The sequence below is a fragment of the Sarcophilus harrisii genome, chromosome 3, assembly GCF_902635505.1.
Source record: "Sarcophilus harrisii chromosome 3, mSarHar1.11, whole genome shotgun sequence".
NCBI lineage: Eukaryota > Metazoa > Chordata > Mammalia > Dasyuromorphia > Dasyuridae > Sarcophilus > Sarcophilus harrisii.
The window spans coordinates 88,068,945-88,096,742 of record NC_045428.1 but is presented as its reverse complement, the minus strand read 5'-3'; the positions used below and the strand labels follow the sequence as shown (position 1 = coordinate 88,096,742).

At 34.8% G+C, this 27,798-nt stretch overlaps 1 protein-coding gene across 2 annotated transcripts in view; it reads right to left on the bottom strand.

The window, feature by feature from the left end:
- Positions 1–27,798, bottom strand: part of VWA8 (von Willebrand factor A domain containing 8) — a 398,466-nt gene that overhangs the window by 179,130 nt on the left and 191,538 nt on the right. For both annotated transcript variants that reach the window (XM_031958442.1, XM_031958441.1), the window contains exons 22-23: positions 2,912–2,987; positions 861–996 (exon numbers count right to left, since the gene is read on the bottom strand). In XM_031958442.1, coding sequence (XP_031814302.1) covers positions 861–996; positions 2,912–2,987 — 212 coding nt within the window. The remainder of the gene's footprint in view (positions 1–860; positions 997–2,911; positions 2,988–27,798) is intronic.

Sequence of the window (27,798 nt, the reverse complement as noted above, 5' to 3'; positions counted from 1 at the left end):
TCCAAAGCAATTTCTATATGGAATAAAAGAGTAATTTTATTTGTCTATGCCATGTTCAAGCTAATGTTAAAATGTTTTAATTTGCCAGCCAGATACTAATAGGAGGATATTGGTGAACAACAAAAATAAAAATCTCCTACAGACAATATATGAAGGAAATAATCCACAGAGATATCTGAGAGATGTCTATGCAATGTTCTTTAGCTCTTTAAGGCTTAAAAAGCAGGTAGAACAGTCTTACAAATTTTAGAAATGCAGAAACTGAGGCTCATTAAATGATTTGTTCATGGTCACTGAGTAGAAAAGGCAGGCTTTGAACTCATGTTTTCTGCTTTGAAATATAGCTCAAACTAAAATTGATGGGTTTTCTTCCCTTTTTTAACATGGAAGTAAATCTATAAAGATGATCCTAAGTTAATGAGGCAAAAATGGAATAGTAACATTAGGAGAACTGTTCATCTCTAGATGTATTATTTACCATGCTATGAATCATTGTTTTGTAACTCTCTTTCTGCCTGAAGAATTAGAGGTCTCAAACACTTCTTAAGCATACTGATACTAAAGTTTCTTTCTTTTTAAAATGGTGTTTATATATTTTTTATATTTCTTTAAATTTTTGACTTTTTTCTTTTAAGAAAATCATTTTTACCTCAAGTATATCTTTCCCAAACCTATCAAGCAATCCCTTGTAATACAGTCTTTCCTTTTAGTATGCTCCTTGTATGTAACTCCCCAGTTTTTGAACTGATAAAGTCCCCAGATCACACAAACAAAAAAAGAAACCCTGACAGCTCTTTGAAAAACGATCCTATCCATTTACTTTATTAAAGATATGAAAAAATTTTTGCTCTAACACTTACTTGCAACAATTCTTCGCCCATCTGCTAGAATCATTTCTCCATTTTCTACAAGAGTTTTTAAAATACAGGTAACATTTGTTGGGGCTTTATCTGCCTCATCTACAATCAAAACATAGCCCATCTTGACTGCTTTCACCTAGAACACAGAAAAATGATCACAAACCAAACACCACAGAGTTCAAATGGCTGTACCAGACTTATAATAAATAACTCATTCTATGTCAGTGATTTTGCCTAATGTCACATAGTAATCATGCTGCACAGATGAGAATAAAAGTCGAGTCTCTATTAAAAGATCACAAAGCTACAGCTAGGAGAGCAATCGGTTTTCCTCTTTTAAGGCCCAAGGAAACCCTGGCTTTTTCCTTCTAATACTAGGGATGACTAGCAAAGTTTCAAACTCCCCAGAACAGCCTATTACTAGGCTGAAATCCAATAAATGGCAGAAATAGTAAATTAAATGAACTTTAAAAATAAAGTGGCCAATTCACTGTTCAGACACTTTAAAAATTTTAAATTACATTAAATTAGTGAAATTACAATTATTTCCAGGTTTCTGCTGCAACAGGATGTATGGCTATGGAGCACTGTATATATCAAGGCTTTTTTAATGTATTGGTGACTTTTGTTCCCCTTCCTCTGCCTATCTGTTTTTATCTCTCTCTCTTTTTTTTTCTTTTTCTCTGTGTTTATATCAAGTAAGAAGAGAAAAGAAATAACTATTTTTATAGCACCTACACCATGGCAGGTCCTGTGCTAAAAGATTTTACAAATGTTTTCTCATTTGGTTTTCACAATAGTGCTACTATCAACCTATTTTACAGTTGAGGAAATTGAGGCAAACAGGGTAAGTGACTTGTCCAGGGTCACAGGGCTATTCTGGGAGGCTGGATTTGAACTCAGCTCTTCCTGATCAGGCCCAGCATGCTTTCTCCAGTTTCTTTATCTACAAATACAGTTAACGACAACAGCAGCCCCAATCTTGTAAGACTACTGACTACTGCTAAGGCACAAATGATAAGATGAATACTAAACACAACTGGCCTGCTCCGGCCTGGGATTTCTCCTGCTAGGTCTACTTCTTTCCCCCTCTAGAAGCATGGCTCGGGCTTTAAGAGCCCAGTCCCAGAGAGGGTGATGGGGACAAACCTCAGAGTTAGGAAGCTCTGGTTTGGGGGAAGGAGTCCAGACTGAGGACCAGAGGCCTGGGTTCCTCCATCAGCCTTGTGACCTCGGGCCTTTCACTCAGCATCTCTCAAACTTGCTTCTCTCATCTATAAAGTGGAGATAATAAGGCAATGCTACTTCCCAGGCTTCTCATGAAAACCAAACAAGATACCGGACGACAGGTTCTTCATAACCATCAGCCACTATCATTGTTAGCCCTGTTACATTAGGAGTAGGGACAAGGCAGGGCCTACGATTTCATCATCCCAAGGCAGGGCCAGCCCCCCTCTGCAACCCGGAGCCTTACAGCTTCCAGACTCTCAGAGCTGAGGGATGCTTAGTGTGTGCCTGGATGTGATGCTGGCTTCTGCCCCAGGACACCACAGGTGCCACGCTCAACTACAGGGGAGTAGAAACTTGGGGGGGGGGGGCCCCGTGGGCCAATCCTGACCACAAATGTACATCATCTATCACACTATATTCATTAAAGTATTCCCAGTGATGCTTCAATCTGACCTGGCCTGGCTGGGAGTTTGACATCTCCACTTCGTTGACTGGCTAGAGTTTGACACTTCTGCATGACACTATTCACTACACCATCTTTTAATTTTATTATATAACTGGGATGGAGGTGAGGGGAACTGCCATTTAGCCTTCACCAGTCTCTATAGGGTCAATGAAATCCCTTGTTCAAGAGAAAGGAAAAACAGAATACAAATTATTTTTTCCAGGTTTAAGACTTCAAATATTTGCTCTCAAAATCAACATCATAATAAGGAATTTCCGGTTTTAAAATGGAGGTCGTGGCCTTCCCAAAGGCTGAATGTATATTATCATTCTGAAATCAATTTTTAAAAATATTCACTCATGATAGAAATACTGACCAGTGGAGAGTCTTCATACACAATATGACCATCTTTTACAGAAGGCTGAAGAGTAAGTGTCTGTACAGTTGTATCCCTAAAATTAAACCAAACACATTTTACAATGAGAACTGAAATAAATGCTTTTTTGAACATCAAATAAAACATAATAAAAACAATACTTGTTCCTTCCTAGTAATCTTGAGCAATAACAATGTTTGTTTCTTTATAGTAAAGCAAGATAAATAAAAATTATTTATTTTTAAGAATTGACAATACCATCTAAGAGGATGAGACCTGGTTTGGGGTTTACAGATGAGAAAAGGTTCAGTTGTTTACTCATATATAGACTCTTGAGAGTAATATACTCTGGAGAATCTTGAGACAGATTTATCCTTGGAAGCAGGCTACCTTCTAACCCCAGAACATCTTTCTGTCCCGATGGCTTTCTTCTCCCAATGTTCAGTTCTTCTTGAAATGTTCAATTTGAGAAAGGTTCTGGGCAACCATCCTTAATTCCCCTCCAGGATCTGCTGCTAACTCTCCAGATTGTGACACCATGTCCCATCTGCTTTCTTGCCCTAGCTGCCTCTGAGCTCCTTTTTTAAATGTTTTTTTTTTTTAATTTTTATTTCTTATTGGTGAATTCCTCTAAGGAGTACCATTTTGGAAAGGAGCCCAAGTAAACTTTCTTTGCTATGATTTTTATGTTCTGAATTTTGCCACCACGTCATGACTTTTCTCTTTTCCTATCTTTACAATCTTTCAGTTCTCTTTTGTTTGTTATCTTCTCCCATTAGAATGTACACTCTGTGAGGCAAGATAGTCTTGCTTTTATCATGTATCTGTATTCCCAGCATTTAGCTGAGGATATGGCACATAATAAAAACTTAACAAATTTTTGTTGCTCCCTTGTTGCCTGAAGAACTTTTGCTGTTCAGTTGTATCCTACTCTTTATGACCCCATCTGATGTTTTCTTGGCAAAGATATTGAAGTGATTTGCCATTTTCTTCTCTAGATCATTTTATAGAGGAGAAAACTGAAGCAATCAGGATTAAGTGACTTTACCAGCTCACACAGATTTGAACTCAAGAAGATGAGTCTTCCTAAGTCCAGACCAGAGCTCTATCCACTATGCCACCTAATTGCCCCGCTGAAGCACTTAGAAAAGATTAAAGAACTCTTCCTCTTAATTGACCTTTGGAGAAGAAGCCTGAAGAAATTCTGGAAAGGATAGTCTGAGGACTTCAGTGAGCTACAGATAACTAACATTTCTGAGATGAATTGATAAGAATGTTATTTTGAGAGGAACTGAATTAACTACATTCTGAAGATGGAGTTGTTGGAGTCTGGTTCCAGTGTTTTGAAGGAGCTATAAGTCTCAGTAAGAGGCTGAGGACGATCTGTAGGAAATATTGGGAGGCAGTTGGCTTTTTCTTGACAGATCTTGAGAGAGAAATCTCTCCTGCTTCAGGCCATTTGCATATCTTACAATTGTTGTTAAAAAGGTCCCTGGCTTAATTTTCCTTCAGTTCCCTTCCTTTTGGTCAGTTCACAGATCAATATCATTTTACCAGAGTAAATGATTAGAGAAAAATAATAACTAATCTTAAGTAAGCTGATTTTTCTGGTAATTAATAATATTCTTAAATAGAACATCCTGAAAATACAGGCTTTTTCAGCACTAAAGGTCACCATTACAAACACTTATTACCATGTATGTGATACCCTCAGAAGTTATTAAAGCAGAGCAATTTTTCCAATTTGTCTAGGCATCTGAATTTACCTAATATTTCATTTATACCTCTAATCTCTCTCTGATTTGTTTTTGTGCTATAATTACTCTAGCACAGGTCATCTTGAGGAGACCATTGCAATAGCCTTCTGTCTAATCTTACAAACTTCAGTCAACTTCTTACAAAATCTACCATCAATACTGATGCCTTAGGAGTAATCACGCTAATGAATGGTTTAAATCATGTTACTTCCCCACTCAAATGGCTACTCAGTGGATTTCTGCTTCCTACTTAAGAAAGTATAAATTCTTGACTTCGGCCTTCAGTCATATAAAATTTAACTCTAGTTTTATTTCATATTATTCTCCTTCATACAGTCTTTGTTCCATGCTAGCTTACTTTTCCCTGTTCTGTCATGCTCTAATCCATTTCTTAGCAATTCTTCATACTATTTTTAAAATCATGAATGGACTTTTTCATATAACATCTCCGTCTATTGATATTTCACATTTTCTACAAGGTCAAACTCACATATTAATTTCTTTATTTAACGGTTATTAATTCCTTCAAGGTTTTCTCCTGGCCTCAAATTTGTCATAGCAGCTTGTCTAGATTTTTTATAGGTATGTTGCTCTCCCCTGTTTGATAGTGATTTGTTCACCCTGTTTTTCCCCAGGTTCTATCTGTCTATACAGATAGAATCATCTTTGTAAGTCTAGCAACTAAAATAGTGTCTTGTACATTCTAGGAATTTAATATTAAATTAATTTAATATTTAAATATAAATAACTCATTTCACACAAAATAGAAAAGCTGGCTTAATCATCAATGAATTCCACAGAGTCTATTGACTTCCCAATTATTTCCCTCTTTCCCCTATTCCTTTCTTCAGAAGGCAAGCAATTTGATATAGCATATATATATGTGTGTGTATGTGTGTGTGTGTGTGTGTGTATATATGTATATATATATATATATGTATATATATCATACAAAATATATTTCCATTCCTGCCATGTTGGAAAAGAAACCAGACCAGAAAAAAACAAGCAGAAAAAAGAGGATTCCTCAATTTGCATCCATATCCTCTCAGGTTTTTTTCTGGAGAGGAATAGCATTTTACATCATAAGTTCTTTGGAATTGTCTTGGATCATTGTATTTCTGAGAATAGCTAAGTCGTTTACACTTGGTCATAATATAATATTGCTATTACTGTGTACAATGTTCTCCTGCTTCTGCTTATTTCAGTTCATATATATATATATATGTATATATACATATATATATATATATATATATAATATTTTTTCTGAAAGCATCATGATCATCATTTCTTATAATAAAACACTATTTCAATAAAATTATATGTCACAACTTGTTTAGTCACTCTTCAATTGATGGGCATCCTATCAATTTCCAGCCACCACAAAAAGAGCTGCTATAAATATTTTCATACAAATATCTCTTTTTTCTTTGATCTCTTTGGGATACAGATCTAGAAGTGGTATAGTTGGGTCAAAGGTTACTGCATACTTCAGCACTTTGGGTGTTCCAAATTGCTCTTCAGAAAGGTTGGATGAGTTCATAACTCCATCAATAGTGCAATAGTGTCCCAATTTTTCTATATTGCCTCCAACATTATTTTCCTTTTCTATCATGTTAGCCAATCTGATATATATGTGGTGGTATCTCAGAGTTGTTTATTTGCATTTCTCTAAACAATAATGATTTAGAGCATTTTTTCACATGATTATAATTTCTTCTTTTGAAAACTTTTAGCAACTGGGGAATGACTCATATTTATAAATCTGGCTTGGTTCTGTATTTGAAAAATGAAACTTTTATCAGAGAAACTTGTAAAGATTCCTCCCCATCTCTCACCCTGCAATTCCCCTATTTTTGGCTTTCCTTCTAATCTTGATTGTGCTGGTTTTGTTTGTGCAAAGCATTTTTAACTTAACATGATCAAAATTGTCATTTTACATCCCATAATGCTATCTATTGGTCTTTGGTTTTTCCCTTATTCATAGATGTGACAGGTAAAATTATCTTATGCCCTCTAATTTGCTTATAAAATATCACTTTTTGTGTCCATTTTAATCTTAACTTGGTATATGGTATGAGATGTTGGTCTAAACCTAGTTTCTGCCAAATTGCTTTCCAATTTTCCCAGTATTTTTTTTTTTTTGTTAAATAGTGAATAATTGTCCCAAAGCTCAGATATTACTATGTACTGTAAAGTTAATCTTTCACACTGATCCATGACTCTCTTAGCCAAATTGTTTTGATAATTATTGCTTTGTAATACAGATTGAAATATGGTACTACCACAGCATTTTCCTTCACTTCGTTTTCAAAGACTCCCTTGATGTTCTTGATGTTTTGTTGTTCCATTTACATTTTTATTATTTTTTCTGGATCTATAAAATAATTTTGGGGAGTTGGTTGGTATGACATTGAATAAGCAAATTAATTTATGTAGAACTATAATTTTCATTATATTAGCTTGGCCTACCCATGAGCAATTGATATTTCTTCAATTGTTTAGATCTGACTTTATTTGTGTTAAAAGTGTGTAATTGTGCTTATACAGTTCCTGGGTTTTTATTTGCAGGTATATTATCCAGTATTTTATATTGTCTCTAGTTATTTTAAACCTGCTATACTTTGTAATATATAGGAATACTGATGATTTATGGAGATTTATTTTATATTCTGCATTTTACTGAAGTTGTTCATTAAATAGTTTTTTTTAGTGATTTCTCTATATCATTACTTACATACATGTGTATATATTTGCAAGGCAATTGGGGCTAAGTGACTTGAGGTTAAATCACACAGATTGTAAATGATAATTGTCTGAGGGCACATTTGAACTCAAATCCTCTTGAATTGAGGGCCACTGCAATGCACTATCTATATTTCTATACTTAACTGAGTGTTTATGTTATTCTTCCTATAGGCCAATTCTAAAGAATGCAAATGTTAGCCACCACATTATCCCTATCTTCCCCTCCACTTTTATACCTTTTATTGAAATAATGTTCTATTTCTTACTCTATCTTCTCCCACTGCATACCTCTTTATCCCTTGATTTTTTAAAAAATTATCCCTCATACTTCTGTCCTCTATGTATATTCCTTTTAACTTCTCTAATAATTTCACATAGCAATGTAAACAGTTTAACCTTTATATAGCATTCATCATGGTTTCTCTTTTATGTTTACCTTTTTAAAAATTTTCATTCATTTATTTATGCTTTTCTCAAGTCTTGTTATTTGCAAGTCTGGCGTTTTGAAAGTTCCCTTATTTTCCCCCTAAAGGATTTTACTCAGTTTTGGTGGGTAGGTTATTTTTGGTTATAGTACTAGTTCCTTTACCTTCTGGAATATCATATTCTAAGCCATCCAAACTTTTACTATGGAAGCTGCTAAGTCTTGTGTGATTCTGACTGGCTCAATAAAATTTGAATTGTTTCCTTCCAACTGCTTGCAATATATATTTCTTCCTGGACCTAGAAGCTTTGGTTATAATATTCCTAGGAATTTTCATTTTGAGATCTTTTTCAGAAAGTAAGAACTGTAGTCTTTCAATTTTTATTTTTTTCTTCTGGTTCTAAAACATCAAGGCAATTTTACCTGATAATTTCTTGAAAGATGATATCAAAGCTTTCCTTTTTTTTTTTTTTTTTTTTTTTTAAATCATGCCTTTCAGGTAGTCCCCAAATTCTTAAATTATCTCTCCTGGATCTATTTTCCATGTCAGTTGGTTTTTCAATGAGATATTTTCACATTTCCTTTTTTTTTTTTTCATTCTTTTGATTTTGTTTTATTGTTTCTGGGAGTCTCATAAAGTCATCAGCTTCAATTTTCCTAATTCTAAATTTTAAGGTATTATTTTCTTCAGTGAGCTTTTGTAATTCCTTTGCTATTTGGCCAATTATGCTTTTAAAAATTTTATTATTTTTTTTTAGGAAGTCTTTTCTTCCATGAATTTTTGTAAATCTTTTCCCATTTGATCAATTTGCTTTTCAAAGCATTCTTCTCTTCACTGAATTTTTGTATCTCTTTAACTAACTGGCTTAAGGTATTATTTTCTTTAATATTTATTTTGTGCTTCTTTTACCAAGCTGTTGATTTTTTTCATGATTTATTTTCATCACTCTCATTTTTCTTCCCAATTTTTCCTCTGACTCTCTTATTTAATTTTAAAAATTCTTTTTGAACTCTTTGATGGCCTGAGGCCAATTAATATTTTTGAGGCTTTGAATGTAGGAGTTTTGACCTTATTGTCTTTTTCTGAGTTTATTTTGATCTTCTTATAATATTAACTTTCTATAAATCAGGATTTTTTAATGTGGTTTGCTCATTTTCCAGCCTATTTCTTGACTTTTAACTTTATGTTAAAATGGGGCTCTGATTGTGGTATGAAGGGGGTACCAATTCAAGCTCCATGTTTTTTGTGCAGCTGTTTTCAGCAGTAATTCTGGGAACCTGTAAGTATTCAATTCTTCTAAAGTAACACGATCTAGAGAGAAGTGTGCTCACTATGCTTTTGTATTATGCATCCGTCTGAAAGTGACCTCGAACACACTTTCACTTGGAAACCAGAATTTCAGTTCCTTTGTGGCAACAAGCTCTACTACACTAATGTGCCTCCTTGCCCTAAGACCCAAGACTGCAATTCAGATCGAAGGATGGGCAATGCACAGAGTCCTTCCCCTGATGTTAGCAAAGGGACCTCTGAGATATTCTTTTAACAAACTGTCCAACTCCCTTATCATCTATGGGTTGAGAGGTCCAGAATTCAACACTGCTGCCACTGATTTAGTTGCCACCAACAACTACTCCTAGTTTGCTGGCATGCTGAACTATACTTCTCTCTCATCCTGCTGCATCAAATTTTTCCTGGCAACTTTCAAAGTTGTTTTGGGTTGGAAAATTATTTCACTTTATCCTTTTGTGGGTTTTGCTATTCTAACATTTGTTTTCAGGCATTATTGAAAGATATATAAAGTCTAGGGGAAAGCTCAGTCTTTTCTCTACCATCTTAGCTTTGCCTTCAATTTTGTTCTTTGCATAACATTTATCTTCTTCGTGTCATTTACATAGCCACCAATTTTCAGGATCTTACCATCTCTTGTCTAGATTATTGTAACAGCCTCCTGATTTCCCAGACTCAAGTCTCTTCCCTTCTAACCTCTCCTCCAAAGTAATTTCAAAGTGATTTTCCTAAGTGTAGTTCTGACCAAGTGACCAAGTCACTCCTTTCTTCAAGAACTACTAGTGGGTCCCTAATTCTAATCAGGCCAAACATGAATTCTGGTTGACATAAAAGCTTTTCAATACATGATTTCATTCTGACCTTCCATTTTTATTACATATAACTCCTCTCACATATAATATAGTCCAATTTAGTTGGTCTTCTTACTACTTCTCAGTGCACCATTTCCCATCTTTGTGCTTTTGTATGTCTCTTTCAACTTTTATATATTCATTTCCTTTGACATTGAGTTCAAGTGATTTCTTTTATATAAAGCTCTTGGTAATACTCTTGTATTGTTTTTTATCTGTAAAAATAATGTTTCTCCTTGCTAGATTGTAAACTCCTAGAGGGCAGGGGGCTTTTTACTTTTGTATACTTGGTATTTAACTCTTCTGTGATTGATTGGTTCTTAGGAGAGAAGAATGGGTAATTGTTCTTTAATGCTCTATTCTCTCATTATCTTTCTAGGAAAATATAGGCAACAATTATATCCACACATTAATTGATTTATATTTTTAGCACTCCCTTTTCAATTATGAGAGAATTAAAAATGTCATCATGAAAAGGAGTTGGAAATAGACTCTTCCTAGATAGAGACATTTTACTCCACAAAAATAAAATCAATTGGAGGGATTTTTAAAAATTCATGGCTAGTTAACTGGTATAATAAAAAGAATGCTGGGTTTGGAGTATGAGGTTTTAGATTTAAACCTCAGTTCCATTTCTTAATGCCTTTGAAATAATATTGAGCGAAATCATTTAACTGCTTTGGATCTTTTTTTTTTTTTAAATGAGATGGACAGGACTAAATGATTTCTAAAATCTGTCTCTAATAGTTTATGACACTATGAGAAATAAAAATTTTTATTCTTTGGCTAATTTAGTGTGGTGTTCTAGTACATGCATTTGATTTCAAGGCAGTATATTTTAAAATAAGTTTGAATGCATTATTTTGACAGTAAAGGGAATCAGTTCTCAGTACTTATACAGTTGACATTTTGAAGAAATCTGACATGTAATCAAATGATTTATTACAACCCACTAGTCCACACATTTTTAGATAAACCAAATAGGATGTCCATGTGAATTATTTTTTCACACTCCACTGAACTCAATTGATTTTTTTCTTCATGCAAAACAAGGTAAATGTCAAATTTTTTTCCCCACAATAAAGTGGATCTATTCAAACTGACCTTAAGACTCACTAATTTAAATTACTTGAAAAGATAGAATGAACAAATTTAATTAAATCTAAGCTTTTAGATAATTATGCATGCTTTTATATTTAAAGATCAAACCTTGATCTTCATGTTTTTTTCTTTCATTTTCAGATTTACCAGTAATTCTGTAAACTTAAATTTTTGTCTCCTTAATGTGTTGGTTAGATAATAGCAAAAATAACACGCTAACTCTCCTGTAATGAATTGTAATGAACATATTTTATTATCAATCCAAAATGTTTCCAAATTATAATTCAAATCTGAAATAAAAATGTGGAGAAGGAAGAACCTCTCTTCTCAACAATTTCCCTTACAACTTTTAAACTGAAGGAATCTTATGGAATTTCTCTTCATCAAAGTACAGCTATGGCCCAAGGAACATGCACAAAACTTAGAGAAAGAATGGACTTCAAGAGAATAGTCAGAAAGAATGAGCAGTGGCTACTAGGGAAAAAGGCATAGGCAGCCAAAGGCCATAGGTTTAAGTCAAAGGGCTGGGCACTAGAATGGTACACGAATATAGATCCTGCTCTCAAGAGATGAAACTCAATGATATTGGTCTTTTGGCATCGTGGGAAGAATAGGATGGAAATAAGGAGATATGGTGCTAGTCCTATCTCTTGCTACTCATTGTCAACTGGGACAAGTTACTTTTTCCAATTTTAATTATCTCATCTCAGCTATTATGAATCTTTAGTAATTATTAATCACAGAATCAAAAACTCTTACATTAGAGTCTTCAACAATAATCTCCTGATCATACTTCCAAGCTATTATCGAGCCTTTTACTATATACCCATTATTTCTAAAGCAAATTATTCCACTTATAGTCAATGAGGATTTTTTTCCTTATATTAGTCTTAAATTTGTTTCTACAACTTCTATTCATTGCACTAAATTTTGTCTTTTAAGATAAGCAAAACAAATGTTTTTTTCTCTTCTTTCTGACTAAGACTCTTCTTTAATCTTCACATGGCATATCTCAAAGTCCTTTATCATCTTAGCCACTATCCTCTGGATGCTTTCTAGTTTATCAATGTCATTCCTAAAATGTAGAGCCCAGAATGGAGAACAATATTCTATTTATTGTTTAATCAGAGCAAAGACAGTTATGCTAGCACCAATCTAGTTACTCAATAGATCAATAATGCTATGCACTATGCTAAATCTAAGGGATACAAAAAAATGCAAAGAACTTCCTATTCTCAAGAATTTTACAATCTAGAGTAAAACATATTTAGTCCTAGATAGTATTGTTTTTTAAATATAGCATTAGATTATCTGGATACCATGACAATAGGATTCATCTTTAAGGCAATTAAACATGCCAGATTTTTTTAAAATAAATAATCTAGCTATGTCTCCCCCAACAAATACTGTCAAAATTGTTTTTTTTTAAAATCACATGTATTTTACATTTATCCTTTGAAAATTCATCTGTATATACACAAAATTTTTTGAAAAGTTCCTTGTATTCTGTTGAATAAATTCATACTGGCATTCCCACAGTTTCTGATATTTTCAGTTCTCTGTACCAGTGCACATCTCTTCCTAAATGATGATGCAGTAAAAACAATATTTTACTGAGATCATGCAATAGTTTGCAACTATAATGCTTATTATATTTACTATTTATTTCTACTTATAGATGCAGACAAATAAATAGGGGCCTTGGGTAGAGTAGATATGGGTGCTGGTCTGGACTGTGTAAGGAATACTAAAATGATTTTCAATTTAAAAGTATCTCACATATTACACTAATAAAAGATTCATCATTGTTAAAATTCCCTCATTTTTTGAGGATGAATTATACTCTATACCACATTAGTATGACTAATCATATTTTTATACACATATGCGTCAATTATATTAATTATATTTACACCTTGGTGAGATTAGTAGTCTTCTAAGAATTATGAATTTTTACTGGGTTTTGAAAAAGACTCAAAAGTTAAAAAAAAGAGAGCAAGGATAGGTGGAGTTAGGAAGGGCTTCAGACAGTCCTGATGAATTCCTGAGAGGCAGGGGATGGCAAGAACTCACGCAAAGCTGATAGCAGCTTTAAGACAACTTCCAAGAAAGGAATCAAGCATTCTCTTCTGAGTAGCTTAGGGCCATCTAATTTGTCTTGTTCTATCCTATTACATTACTTACTAAAACAAATCCATTTAGTCATAAGATCACAGAACTAGATCACTGAGCTTAGAAGTGTTCCTCACAGATTATCTAATTCCCTCATGTTATAGATGAGAAAACTGAGAAATTGAGGTCATGAAGGTTAATTGACTTACTTAAGAACACCTTCCTAAGATTACCTAAGAACACCTATATGGGATACTTAGGTATCTTTGTCTAAAGAAATTCTCTAGAATAACTATAACTTTTATAATCTCTCTCTCAATTCCCTGTGTTCTCTAGAAAGATTTGGTGTTCATTGAATTGATTGAATTGGGTGTGGTACAGAAAGCAAGGGGGTGAAACTGGTTATCAGATTATTTTGTAAGCCAAAGTATCAAAGCTTTGGGTAATGAGAAAACAGTATTATTCTTGTTATTGCTACTCAGTTCAAAAAAAAAGAAAAAAAAAAACGGGCACAGCAATTCTGGAAACTATCTATTAAGATTTAAGAGAAGTTTTCAATTATAATTGAAAAGAGTACCTATGCTGACAATTTATACATTCTTTTATATATGAGGTTTCTTTAGCTTCCCCTCTCCAAGGAATATCAAGTTCTAAAGGGCAAGAACACTTTGTGTGTGTATATATGTATATGTATATATAAATATATTTGTGTATATGTATGAATATATGTGTGTGTATATATATATACACACAGAATTTATTCTAATTTGCATTTATAATTTACATATAATTTATGGAGTTTAAATCTTATATGTATATAAATATTACATATATGCATACATCTTAAAAATAAATTCCAGGTAATAGGCAATCCTTTTTTGTGTGTTTTTCTTTGTATACTGAAATGTTTATTGACAAGTTTAGAATAAAAAATAAAAGATAGACAATGTAGTAATAGTCATTACTGCCTAGCTGAGGTTTTTAAAAAATCTTACAGAAAGAAGTTATAGCAGGATAGTAGAAAATGAGGCCACAGCCAGAGGCTCTGATGGAAAGAGTACCTGAAACTGATGCACAGATCAGACTATTCAACTCTTGTTTTTTGGTCCTTCATTTCATGAGAAAGAGAGGGAGGGAGGAAGGGTGAAGAGGTCTGTAATATCAGGAAAGCGATATCATGAACTGCAAGTGAATTGGATTTCAGTGAAGGAAAATTGGGCAAGGTCACTTGCCTCACTTTCCCCTATAGAGCACTTGGGTCTAGTGGCCAGATATAGATCAGGACAACTGGAGATGGCCCTGGATGCAGTGGGAGACCTCGGCCTTTTTGAGCCAAGGTTATTTCCAATGCCCATTCAATGATTAAGGCTAAGTAAAAATGAGGCAAAGAACAATCTCTTTTACCTAATCAAAAAGAAAAAAAATCAATGTGGGAGGAGAAGAATCTCAGACTCTGGTGACTTTGCACAAATCCTCCCTCACTTAAATCCAATTCATTTGCAATTCATGCTATCTCTTTCTTGATATCATGGTCCTGTTCACCCTCCCTTCTTCCCTTCCTCTCTCCCTCCATCCCAGCCTACCTTCCTCCCTCCACTTCCTCTGTCCACATTAGGAATCATACTCATATCTTCAGGTGCTCTGCCCAAAGAAATAGAAATTCTGATTGCTGAAACCTAGCAAGATATCATGGGGTTTATGGGCCAGATTTCTTTTTAATAGTCCATGCCTTAAAGCCAAATCATTTGAGTTCTCACTGTTTGGCCAATAATGGGTCCCAACTCAAGCCTCACTTGGCCATGGCTCAGAATAAGTGTAAATAGTCAGCCCTAGCTTGATGCTGGCCAGGTGAATGTTGTTCGGTTCCACACTTGCAGATCCTGAGAGTTAGAGACAGTATTAGCAGAGTTGATTTGATGAGTACATTGAAAGGAATGCACAATCTTGCATCCCAAATGAGTCCTCCTTGTTGGACATTTCCAAGGAGGAGAAACCTACAGTTCAAAGCTGATTATTCCATATTCAGATAGCTCTCCCTAGTAAGAGGTTTTTCCTGACATTGAAGCTAATTTATCTTTTTTTTTTTTCACTTTACATCTGTTGCTCCTGGTTCTGCCCTTTGCGGCAGATGAAACAAGTTTATTTTCTCTTCTACTTGACATCTCTTTTTAACTAGTTGAACACAGCTATTGTCTTTTTTTTTTTTTTTTTTTTTTTTTTTTTTTTTTTTTGCTGAGGCAATTGGGGTTAAGTGCTTGCCAAGGATCACACAGCCAGGAAGTGTTAAGTGTCTGAGAGCACATTTGAACTCAGGTCCTCCTGATTCCAGGGCTGGTGCTCTATCCACTGTGTCACCTAGCTGCCCCTCACAAAGCTATCATGTCACAGCTTCTCTTCTCCAGGATAAACATACTCAATTTCTTCAACCAATTCTTATGTAACATAGACTCAAAGCCCCTCATCATCTTGGTTGCCCTCCTCTGGACATCTCTACCTTTATCAATGTTTTTCTTAAGCTGGTGCCCACAATGGAACACAATACTTCAAATGAGGTCTTGATGTGAGAACAGAGCACAAAGTATTAACTTCTATTCCTTGTCTATACTTTGCTATAATTTGGTGTCTGGTACTACTTTTTATTGTTATTTCTATTACTTCTTCCCTTTAAAAATAATCCTGAAGAAAGAAGCCACAAAGTTGAGAGAAAAACAACCCAAAGAATATACTTGGAGCTATAAACACTGCAATGACTGTAAGGTAAAAGGGAACCAGCTATGGAGGGTTGGGGATACAAGACCAGAGATGAAAAGTACAGCTGAAACACCATTTGGGATAGTGAATAAAGAATTGGACCCAGAATCAATGCCTGGACTTGCTTTTGGCAAATCATTCCTTTTTATTTCTTTCTATCTATAATATACTTAAATTACCAAACTCACAGGGTTTCTGCGGGGGAAATGACTAACACAAAATACTACATAAATTGACTAGTCCAAACTGGCATGGGCTGCTTGATAATTGAATATTGAGTTGTTGTTCAGTCTTTTTCAATGATGTCTAACTCTTTGTGACCACTTTTGGGGTTTTCTTGGAAAAGGCACTGGAGTGGTTTGCAATTTCCTTCTCCACCTCATTTTGGAGATGAAGAACTGAGGCAAATAGGATTAAGTGACTTGTTCAGGATCACACAGCTAGACAGTATCTGAGGTCAGATTTAAACTCAGGAAGACGAGGTTTTCTGACTGCAAGCCTGGTATTCTAGTCACTGGTACCACTATGGCTCAACAAAGATGGATTCCTCTCTGACCCCCATCATTATCCCTAAATGGGCATTATGTTTTTGTCAGTGCTCTTCCCTATGTAAAGCATGTTCTCCTGTCTCATTTTTTCCTGTGGAATTTCTAGCTCTCAAATACTAACTCAAATGTCACCTTCCCTCTAGGAAGAGTTGGTGACCCCTTGATTAATAATGACCTTTTTTTTTTTTCAGACTTCATAAAATACTTTGGTTGTTATTTCACTGAGCCCTATCATGTAATATTATATAATATAGTACAGTAGTACCTAGAGGATGTGCAGGAGTATGGCCAGGTATCAATTCTAGCTCCAATTACCAGCAACCTGCTCAGTGGTGACTTGTAACAGCAAAACAGTCACAGATTTATACACTGCTCTCCTAACCTATAGGACTGGACAAAACCAGTCCAATTTAAAAACATGATTCTGAGAAGGGGTCAATAGGCTTCAGTAAATTGCAAAGAGGTCTATGATTAAACAAACAAACAAACAAACAAACAAAAACAACTAAGAACTCTTGCTGTAGAGAATGACCAGGATTTTCTTTTTGACTCTCAGCTTCCCTTATTCCTTTAGCAACACAAGTTAAATTAATTTTCTCCTGAAATGACTACTTGTGGTAGTAATAGACCCTACAGGTTTATCTGAATATACACAAACTCCTGATTGTTAGAATAAACTATAAGCAGAAACTATGATCTTCTATTAAAATTCATTCTGATAAAGAGTAATTCAGAGGATAAAAGCAGCTTTTGTTAAGTTCTTGTTACTCATTCTTTCCTGGTGCCATCCATAGGAAAAAGAGAAATATTTTATTTAATATGTAAAAATGTACTTTATTTCATATTTAAATTATAATGATAAAGCATTTCAAAAGTAGTTTACATGTTATTTCAATAAAAGCATTCCTACTTATAGAAACCAAAAATTGTCTTTTTTAAAGTTATACAAGATATTTAAGAAACTATTTTGAAGGTAAGTTGTCTGTTAACTATTTGCTACTGAGGATTAAGAATGTCATAGACTGAAAGCCTTAATTTACTCAAACAAATGAGTTTCTGACTCATCACAATTCAAGACTGCTATAATTTGCTCCCTTTTTCTACTGGATTAAACCTAATGACCAGTCTTACAATGTATTTAAGGAAAGTAACTAGAGGCTACTAAGATGGGACAATGATGGAAAAATCTGATGAAAGAAAATGCAGAGAGAAGTAAAGGGAGAGGTAGAGAGGGAGAAGGAGAGGAAGAGAAGGAGATGGAGAGGAAAAGGAAGAGAAGGACAAGAATAAGGAGGGAAAGATAGAAAGAGGAAGAGGGGGAGAGGAAGAGAGGAGGGAAGGAGAAAGAATTCCACTTTCAGTTTAAGTGATTTTAATATAGTGTGAGTCCTCACTTTAATGCATTTATGTATCTGAAAAATATCACAGATACCACCTGCAATCAGTCTTGTAAGGAGCCTCTCTTCTGGAACTTAGGTCAGCTAATCTTCCAAGTTTATCAGTTTTTTTTTCCCCATAACTGTATGTGAAGCCTTTCCTGATTGATAGAACCTGCCAACTTTTGTGCTCCACTGGTAAAGTCTTTGGGAACAACTCAACACAACAATGGGGAATATAGCAGAACTCTACTTCCTTCCCAAATTACCTAAAGTAATTTTTTTTTAGTTAATAGTTTAGTGGCTATTTGAAATATGTTGTTATCTAAAATGCTGACATTCACTCCAATACCACAATCAATAAATAAACATTTACTAAGTGCTTTAAAGATGCCAGATAGAGCAAGGTGCCAGGCTAAGCACCGAGGATACAAAGAAAAAGTAAAAACAGTACTTGCTTTTAAGGAGATTATAAGTTAGTTAAGTATGAATATAAATATAAATAAAGTATGAATATATAAAAACATACATAGTAAATGAAAAATTATTTTAGGAAGAGAAGGCAGAGAAATCTCTGATAAAGTGAAATTTTGAATGAGTCTCAGAGGGATCTTAGTGAGAACTATTTTAAATGTTACTAAATTGTTAAAAACTATCTTCTCTTAAATCTGTGATTTAGAGTTTTTTAATTAGGGCCATGAAAGCTTGAAGGATAATTTTAAATGATCCCAGTTTCAATAAAAATAATTAGATCATGTAAGAACCAGACAATTTGTAAAAGAAAAGAAAATAAGCCTCTAAAGGTTAAGCACAATCTGTACCAAAACACTGCCTGTAGGTACAATTAATTAATATCTTCCTAATTAGTGAATTTTTTAAAAAGTGGCATTTTGAGGAAAAGTCTACCTTTTTTTTTCATTACATTCTACTCTTAATGCTCCATCATTCTAGCATACAAAAGGTTCTCCATTCTTAGGTACAAGCTCTTGAAAGTCCAATTGTAACAAACATACTTCTGAATACTCAAACTAAGATAGAAGAGGCTTATGATCAGAAAGATGGCCACCAGGTGATGATTTGTTTTTGGCTAGATCAACTCTCTAAATTGTCTAGAGACTGGGTTTATTAGGGGAAAGAAAACATTCTCACAGGAATTAAATCATGGATTCATGAAAAAAAATTTTGAAAATCAATGAAATTGAACATATCCTGTATGAAATGGCGTGTTAGTTATAATATGTAGAGGGCCACAGATAGCTGGAAACTTTGGTAAGGGCTAAACTGGTCACTTTCGTTTTTCAGCTGAAATGGGGCAAATACTAAGAAAAGAGCCTCCTTCCCCCCCAAGGGGAGTGTGTAGCATGCATAGTTAGGTTAATAAAGAAGCAAGGTTTGTTGGTAACTTGGGGGAAGATTACTGGACTCTCAAATATATTAGAATACACATTTCCTTGGCACTCTAAGAAAGAAAAATTAGAGCCAGATATGTAGAAAGTAGTAGGGGAGCAACTAATTGAATATTACAAAGCTAAGGATCTTGATTCAATTCCTTAGGAAACATTCCTTATGTAAAGGAGCCCACAAGTTCTAAAACAATGAAAGATTTTAATGTGGACAGCCAGACAAGGAAGTATGAGGAGAAAGAGTAGGAGGGGGATAGTATTGACAAAGCAGCTGAAAGGCATAGAGAGTTGGACAAGAAAGAAGTTAAGTACATTAAGGACAGTGCTTAAGGGGTATGGTGCTTCTCACTTTCACAGCTCAGTTACACTGGAGCAGGTATCCTTAGGGCATTCCCCATCTCTGGACCCTCTTCCCTCAATTTCGCATTCATGGGTGGAGGGAGGAGGAGAAATGGGAGGGGCAGCAACACCATCAGCACCACCCATGCAGGAGCTTTGTCCACAATAGAGAATAGATTGATGAAAGGAGGATAAGAAAAGATTTGCCTTTTCAGTGCCTAGTGTTAACTTAGCTAAGCCTTATAAGATATGAATGGACAGTTTTGCCACAGGGAATGAAAAATAACCCTACTATGTGTCAAATGTATGTTGCTGCTGTTCTTAATCCAGTAAGAAAAGCATTTCCAAAAGTTATGTTGTTACATTACATGGATGATATCTTGGGGTGTGCAACTGAGGAACTACAAATTGCACATAGCTTCAAGAAAAATTCAAAGGCATGCTCCTTTCCAATATTTAGGATATGAAGTATGCCCTAAGGTGCTTACAATACAAAAACTGTCCTTAAGAACAGAGAAGCTAAATACCTTAAATGACTTTCAGAAATTGACAGGAGATATCCAATGGATGCGTCCAGTCTTAGGCTTGAATACCTATCAATTGCAACCATTGTATCACATTTTAAGGGGAGACAGTGCTTTAAACTCACCACGCCAGTTTACAAAAGAAGTTCAAGAGGCTTTGAAAGAAGTTGAACTGGCTTTATCCAATGTGGTTGAAAGAGTCACTCAAAAACCCTTGGAGATATCAGGTTTTGCTATACAAGAGGCACCTACAGCAGTCCTTCATCAAGGAGACAGTGTGATAGAGTGGGTGAACCACCCAGCACAACCAGAACAAAGCCTTATTCCTTACCCAGTGCTTGTGGCTAGAATTTTATTAAAGGCCATTAAGTGAGCCGTACAATTATCTGGGACAAGACCTGACAAGATATACATCTTTTATACTAATGCACAAATTAATGTATGCTGTGAAATCATCCCAGAGTGGCAAATTTTATTGGCCATGGATCCAAATTTTACACACGGGTCTCTATTAAAGATAACCAGACTATTACATAATTGGCGATGGATTCTTGAAGAAAAGGTTTCTAAGGTTCCTCTTAAAGGACCAATTATTTTTGCAGATGCATCCAAACATAACATTTGTGCTGTATACTCTTGTGATTTATCTATAAAGAGAATAGTCAGAACTTTTCAGTGCACTCAGCAAAACGAATTATATGCAATCATGCTAACTCTTACTTATTATCCAGGAGATATAAATATAATATCTGATTCGGCCTATTCAGTAGGTGTGGTACAAAGAATTGCCACAGCCCAAATAAAATTTGCAGCTTCTAATATATATCAGCTCTTTAAGGAACTTCAAGAACAAGTGAGAAAGCATCCAGGTAAGATTTATATCTTGCATGTCCATACTCATAGTGGACTTTCAGGTCCTATTTTTGATGGTAATTCAAAGTCAGATAACCTTTTAACTATGTTGGCCAATACTCCTTTATTTCAGGAAGCCCAAGAATCTCATTTTAAATATCATCAGGTTGCTCAAGCTTTACGTTTACAATTTGGAATAACAAGAGAGGAAGCTAAGAGCATAGTAAAAGCCTGTACGGCTTGCCTTTCTTTCCACGCTCCTACACTGCCTCCAGGGAAGAACCCTCATTGTTTGAGACCTAATGAAATTTGGCAAGTGGATGTGACCCATTATAAATCTTTTGGTTGTCTATCTTTTATCCACGTTGTGGTAGACACCTTTTCGGGATTCACTTTTGCAATACCAGCAGCAAAAGAGACAGCCCGAGTGGTCACTGAATTCCTCACACAAGCATTTGCCATTATGGGTGTGCCACAAGCAATAAAAACAGACAATGGTCCTGCATATACTTCTAAACATTTTTCAGATTTTTGTGCACAGTATAAGATTTTACACACCACTGGCATACCCTTTAATCCTCAAGGACAGGCAACAGCAGAGAGGAGAAACAGAGACATAAAGACACTCCTCCAAAAACAAAAGAAAGGGGGAGCCACAGGTAACCCTAGAGAACTTCTAATTCTAACCCTTTATACTATTAACTTCTTGATTTTTGACAAAGATGCACTGGCTCCGGCAGACAGGTTTTATAACCTACCGGAAGGGCAGTATCCAGTGCGAGCAGCTCCACTATCTTTAGATAATCTCCACGTGATGTGGAGAGACCCAGAAAGTGGTAAATGGAAGGGACCAGATAGGCTAACTGCTTGGGGGAGAGGGTTTGCTTGTATCTCTACAGGTGGAGAAGGAATCGGATGGGTGCCAACGAGCCATATTCGCCTTGTCCATTGCAGAGAGATGGAGCAGACCCTTGAAATGAAGGAGAAGACCCAAGAAACATCTGGTGGTTCCATCTCTGACTACATGTCCCACTGAAAAAGCATGGGTGTTAACCTAAAAGCATGGCTGTTAACCTAATGTGTATGGCAATTGATTCATGAACATCAAAAAAAATTGTTGATCAGACTGTTACAGGACTTCAAAATCTGCAGGAATCATTGGATTTCCACATAGATGAAGTGTCAGGACAATAGATTGGTTTTGGACTATCTCTTGGCTGCTGAAGGAGGTGCATGCATGATTGTTATTTATATATTTTCCTTCTAGGACTTATGGGCATGTTAATTCATATTATTTGTTATATCACTATGTTTATTCATGTTGTTTGTTACATCACTATTAGCCTGTGTTATATTACCATGTGCTTGTGTAATACCTTCCATGCTGATGGATTTATGTGCACCTGTTTCAATTAAGACCCTTCAGCCCAGAGGAAACCTGCTAACAATATTTGGTTTGAATCCTCATTTCCCTTTGGTGTTCTCATCTCCCATCCTGAGAAGTGAGGGAGGACGTGACTACCTATGTTCTAAAACAGAAAGCAAGAGATGTAGAGGGTGACAGATAGTGGGGAACTCTGAGAAAGATATACTTAAAACAAGGATATTTACAGCAGGGTGTTCACTCAGTATGATTGATGAAATGACAGTTCTCTAGGTTTGCATATACTTAGTATGATATGGTGTTGTAATGGTTCTACAGTTGGCACATGCTCATTGTGCTGTAGTGATGTCATTGTACTAAGGTATTTAAGGGCTAAGAGGACTGGAGAGAAGAGTGTGTGCTCAAGCTCAATCTCAGACCTGGACTCCAGATTCCATCCTTGACCAGCCTTGTGGTGGCCCTCCTGCCTTCATCACTTCTCTACCTAAGACCAAGACCTGTCCAGAGATCCTCCAGAAAGCTAGTCCTGATATAGTAGTCCTGACAGTAATAGTTTTGTTGTTTTTAGGAAGACCACAAGAGTAAAACAGAAAGTAGAGAGAAGTCACAGAAGGTTTTGAGTTGTTAATAAATTTTTCTCCTTGCTTCCAAACTGTTTAAATGAAAACAGTAACTTCCATCAGAATAACGCTTTACTAACAGTAACTCAGCAAAGAAAGACATAAAAGTAACTTTTAAAAATAGATCACCCTTTATAAGTTAACATAAATACAGGAATTATAGTGGAAAATGAACTAGACTAAACCTGGGAATCCAGACCTCAGAACCAGGTCACTTGTAGTGTAGTAAAGCTTTATTGTACCAATTTGTAAAGTGAATAAAAGAATAATTACAATGTGTCAGCACAATACTAAGCTCTGAGAATTCAAATGCAAAAGAGAAATAATTTGTGTTGAAGAAGCTTACATTCTAATAGGTAGACACAACATAGAAGAATGGAATTTTGGTCCAGGAAGCTATAGAGTTAAGTCAGTCGAGACATAGGGCAGTTAAATGACATATCCTTTTTTTTTTTTTTTTTTTTTTTTAGAAAAAAAAATCTCTCACAGAGGGACTTTTTCTTTTCTTGAATAACATTTTTCCCAATTATATGTAAAACAATTTTAACATTTTAAAAATTTTGAGTTCCAAATCCTCTCCCTCCTTTCCCCAGCTCCTCCCTACGATGTTAAGTTAATGTAGGATATATATATATATATATATATATATATATATATATATATATATATATTCATGCAAACCACATTTTCATATGTTGTGAAAGAAAACAAAGATCCCCCCCAAAAAAAATTACTTAGAAACCATGACAAAAATAAAGTGAAAAAATGTTTGCTTTGATCTGTATTCATAAGTCCTTTTCTCAGAGCTGGATAGCATTTTTCATCATGAATCTTTTGGAATTATCTTGGGTCAAAGTCATTCACAATTGATCATCATATAATAATGCTGTCACTGCACAATATTCTCCTGGTGCTGCCCACTTCATTTTGCATCAGTTCATGTAAATCTTTTCAGGTTTTTTTGAAATCATCCAGCTCATCATTTATTATAGCACAATAGTATTCCATTACAATCATACACCACTATTTGTTCAACCATTCACTAATAGATGATAGACATCTCCTCAATTTCAATTCTTTGCCACCACAAAAAGAGCAGCTATAAGTATTTTTGGTCCTTTGGATCTTTTTCCCTTGCTTCTTTCCTGCCCCCTAAATCTTTCTGGGATATAGAACTAGTAGTGGTATTGCTGAATCAATTGGATATATTACATTTGTATGGGATAAACTGAGTAAAGACCTCTCATGGGAATGTGATCCTGAACTATATCCTAAAATTGTGACTTTCAGACTTTACAAGTTGAGCTATAGCCAAAAAGCTGCAGGTGTTCAATATCTTGGATGAATATCTCCCCTCCTTTTTCTACCCATCTCTTAATTAGTATTTAAGTACTTCTTTTAAAGGAGATGATGGCTTTGGGAATTCAGGTAACAATTTTCTCATCTAATATCTGCTTGTATAGCAGTTCTTTAGGAAAATTTAAATCGAGAGTTTGTTAATATATATATATATATATATATATATTTTGTTTCTGAAATATAAACTTCTGTGTTTCTCCTAGAAAATAGGGAGAAAAGGTCAGGGAGGGTGGGGGCTTCTGATTAGTCTATATAATTTTGTGTTTTGCAGTTTGTGCTTTGCAATCCTCTCCTGACACTTTGTCTGCTGGGAGTTGTCCTTTCTCAGGAGATGGTAATAAATCCCTTTTTGCTTTTCTTTCTTTTTTTTTTTTTTTTTAAATTTTGAGAGTCTATGATTTTAATTTAGATTTATAATCCCACAAACAGTTTTGTAGCTGTTTGGTCACAGTTCCAAATTCTTCAGAATGTTTGGATCAATTAACAACTTTATCAAGAGTGATATATCCTTTCCACAATCAATGTTGTATTAATTTGGTTACTGTACTCAGAACAACTAATGGGACAGGGGAATGGAAGGAAGGTAGCTAGGGTCAGTTTGAAGCCAGATAGACATAAAGGCTATGTGAGTTTTTGTTCACGTACTTACTATAGTACCCTTATAGTATTATATTGCATTTTGAAGGTTATTGCAGTGCTTATGGAAACAAAATGTAATTTCATTCCTGCCAAACTGACTGAAAAGACACTAACTACCAAAAATTGGCACATTAGGGACTAGAGAAATTGTTTATTTTTGAGTCACTTAATTTCTATCTGTGCACGGTTGCAGAACAACCTAACACATTATAAAAGGCAAAGAAGACAAAGTAAAGCAGGAATATTCTTGGAAGTTTCTTATATAAAATTTCTTTTCAGAAGTAAATGCTCTGCCAAGAACAGAAGATATAAAATAGCTCTGGAAAAATATTCAACTGATAGATTCTCAATAATTTAAAATGAGATAGACAAAACTAGTTTTTCTTGACTGAATTTCTAGGATACTATATTAACCATACTCAGAAGCACAATTCCTCCAGCAACCTAAGGCATACACATGGGTCATTAAGGCTTTTGCCAAATACTTGGTTAGGACTATCTGTAATCTTATATTTAAAATAGTTTTGAAAAAATCCTGTGAAACAGCAAAATGATATCTAGCCCAGAAAATTGGTATTTTACTTCTTGGACTAAAATATTTATTTAAAAAAAATTTTCATAGTGGATAAATCTTCAGGGATTATTAGCCTTATCTCTTTGCTTCAAACTGCCCTTCTGGCTGTTCCATGAATAAGACACACCATATTTCAGTACACCATATTTCAGTAGTGATATTTTCTTTGGCTGTCTCCAACATATAGAAGGCTTTCTCTCTCCACTCTGATTAATGACCTCCCTGACTTTTCAGATAAAATCCCACCTTCAACAGGAAACTTTCCTCAACCCCTCTTAATTCTACTTCCTTCCCTCGGTTAATTATTATCCTTATATCCTTAGAATTATTTCATCCCTTTCTATATCCCCAGCACTTAGCAGAGCACCTGGCACAGAGTAGGTGCTTGATAAATGTTAGCCGATTGATTCTTTTAGCTCCTAGGTTTTATATATATCCAGAAAGCAGCTAGATTTTTTTTAAAATTTCAATATAAGCAAAGAAAAACAAATGCTAAAATATATACAAAGCAATTCCTTTAGAGAAAAAGCACCAGTAAGTGTGGTTATCAGAAACAGGGACAGCTGCACAAAGGGGGTCACCTTGATGAAAAAATATTTCCAAAGAAATAAGGAAGTACATAGAGCCTTACAAAAATCACTAACTCTGCTTAGCTTCAGCTTCTTCATCTGTAAAATGAAGGATCTGGATGAGGTGCACTGAGGATTGAAGCAGACATTCAGTAGAAATTTGATGAATGTTCAAGAAAGAAATTTTACTGTTGCTGTTTGATTGTTTCAGTTGTGCCCAACTGTTCATTACCCCATTTGGAGTTTTCCTGGTAAAGATACTAGAGTCATTGCCTTCTTCAGCTCATTTCATAGATGAAGAAACTAAGGCAAACCGAGCTACATGAGTTGATCAGGGTTACCCAGCTAATACAAGTTCCTGAGACAGGATTTGACTTCTGGTCTGGCATTCTATCCATTATGCCACCTAGCTGCCCCGAAGAAGGAAATAAGTCTATTTCAGATAAATTTAAGAAGAATATTTAAAAGCACACCCAGCAAAACAATATATATATATATAAAAATAATTTAAATAGAATATTATCAACAACAAAAAATGAATACTGTAATCATAATAATGAAGCTTGGCCCTGAAGAAGATGTAAGAAAATACAGCTCCTTTGTTTCCTTGCAGAGATGGAGACTGAGTGTGGAACATTAACTACATTATCAGACTTTGTTCATGTTGCTTATTAACTGTTAACTTTATAGAGTGCTTTCAGTTGAATTATGGTTCAGAAAACTGCAGAGAATTAAGAAGAAAATGAGAGTAAAGGAAGTGGATATACATAGTGTATACAGATTTCTCAAGGAGTTTAGCCACAGAAGGGAAGAGCCATAGAATGGTAGTTACGAGAGACAGATGGACAAAATGAGGGAAAGAACAAAGATTAGTGAGATAATGGAGATTATAGAAAGAGAAATCTGTTTGGGATCATTTGTGCATATTGAAATATTTGCCTTATCAATTAGAAGGCCCACCTTTTCATATGAGCTAGGTAAAGTGGCAAAAAAAAAAAAAAAAAAAAAAAAGCATCTGAACTATAATGAAGTGAAGTGCGAGAAGAGGGAGTTATTTAACAAATGGCCTCAATATTTAAGTGAAATATGAGACAAGGTTTTTAGATGAGAGGTTATAGGGAAGAGGAGTAAATTGGAAATTTGAAACAGGATGAAAATGTTTGGAAAATGATTTTGCATCAAAGTCCTGGAATAAATCAGTGAGGTCAGACTTCAGGGGGGAAAAAAAACTGAATACAGTAATTAGATCATAATCTGGTAACAAAATAGCCACATACAAGAAAGGATAGCAATGCATCAAATAATAATTCAAACAGCTAGTTAAAATAAGGGCCTGGATTTCTTCTTAGTCCAGTGTTATTTCTACTGCACTGTATCTGCAGATATTATAATGAAAACTAACAATATTCCACATCCTATTCTGTCCCTAAAAATATAAATCCACATGTTAAGATGTCCTAGTTTCAACACAGTAAAATAGACAATTATGGCCTCAAAAAAAAGAAGACATTTATACATGGGGAGAAAAGATTTTTTGCCATTATGTAAGGTTCTAAGTGATAGACTTAATTCTGTAGATCAAGCATAGGAAAAAATGTTAATCAAACAAAAGTTGTAAAGCAAACTATAAATCCTTTAAAAATCAAACTATCTTATATTAAATAT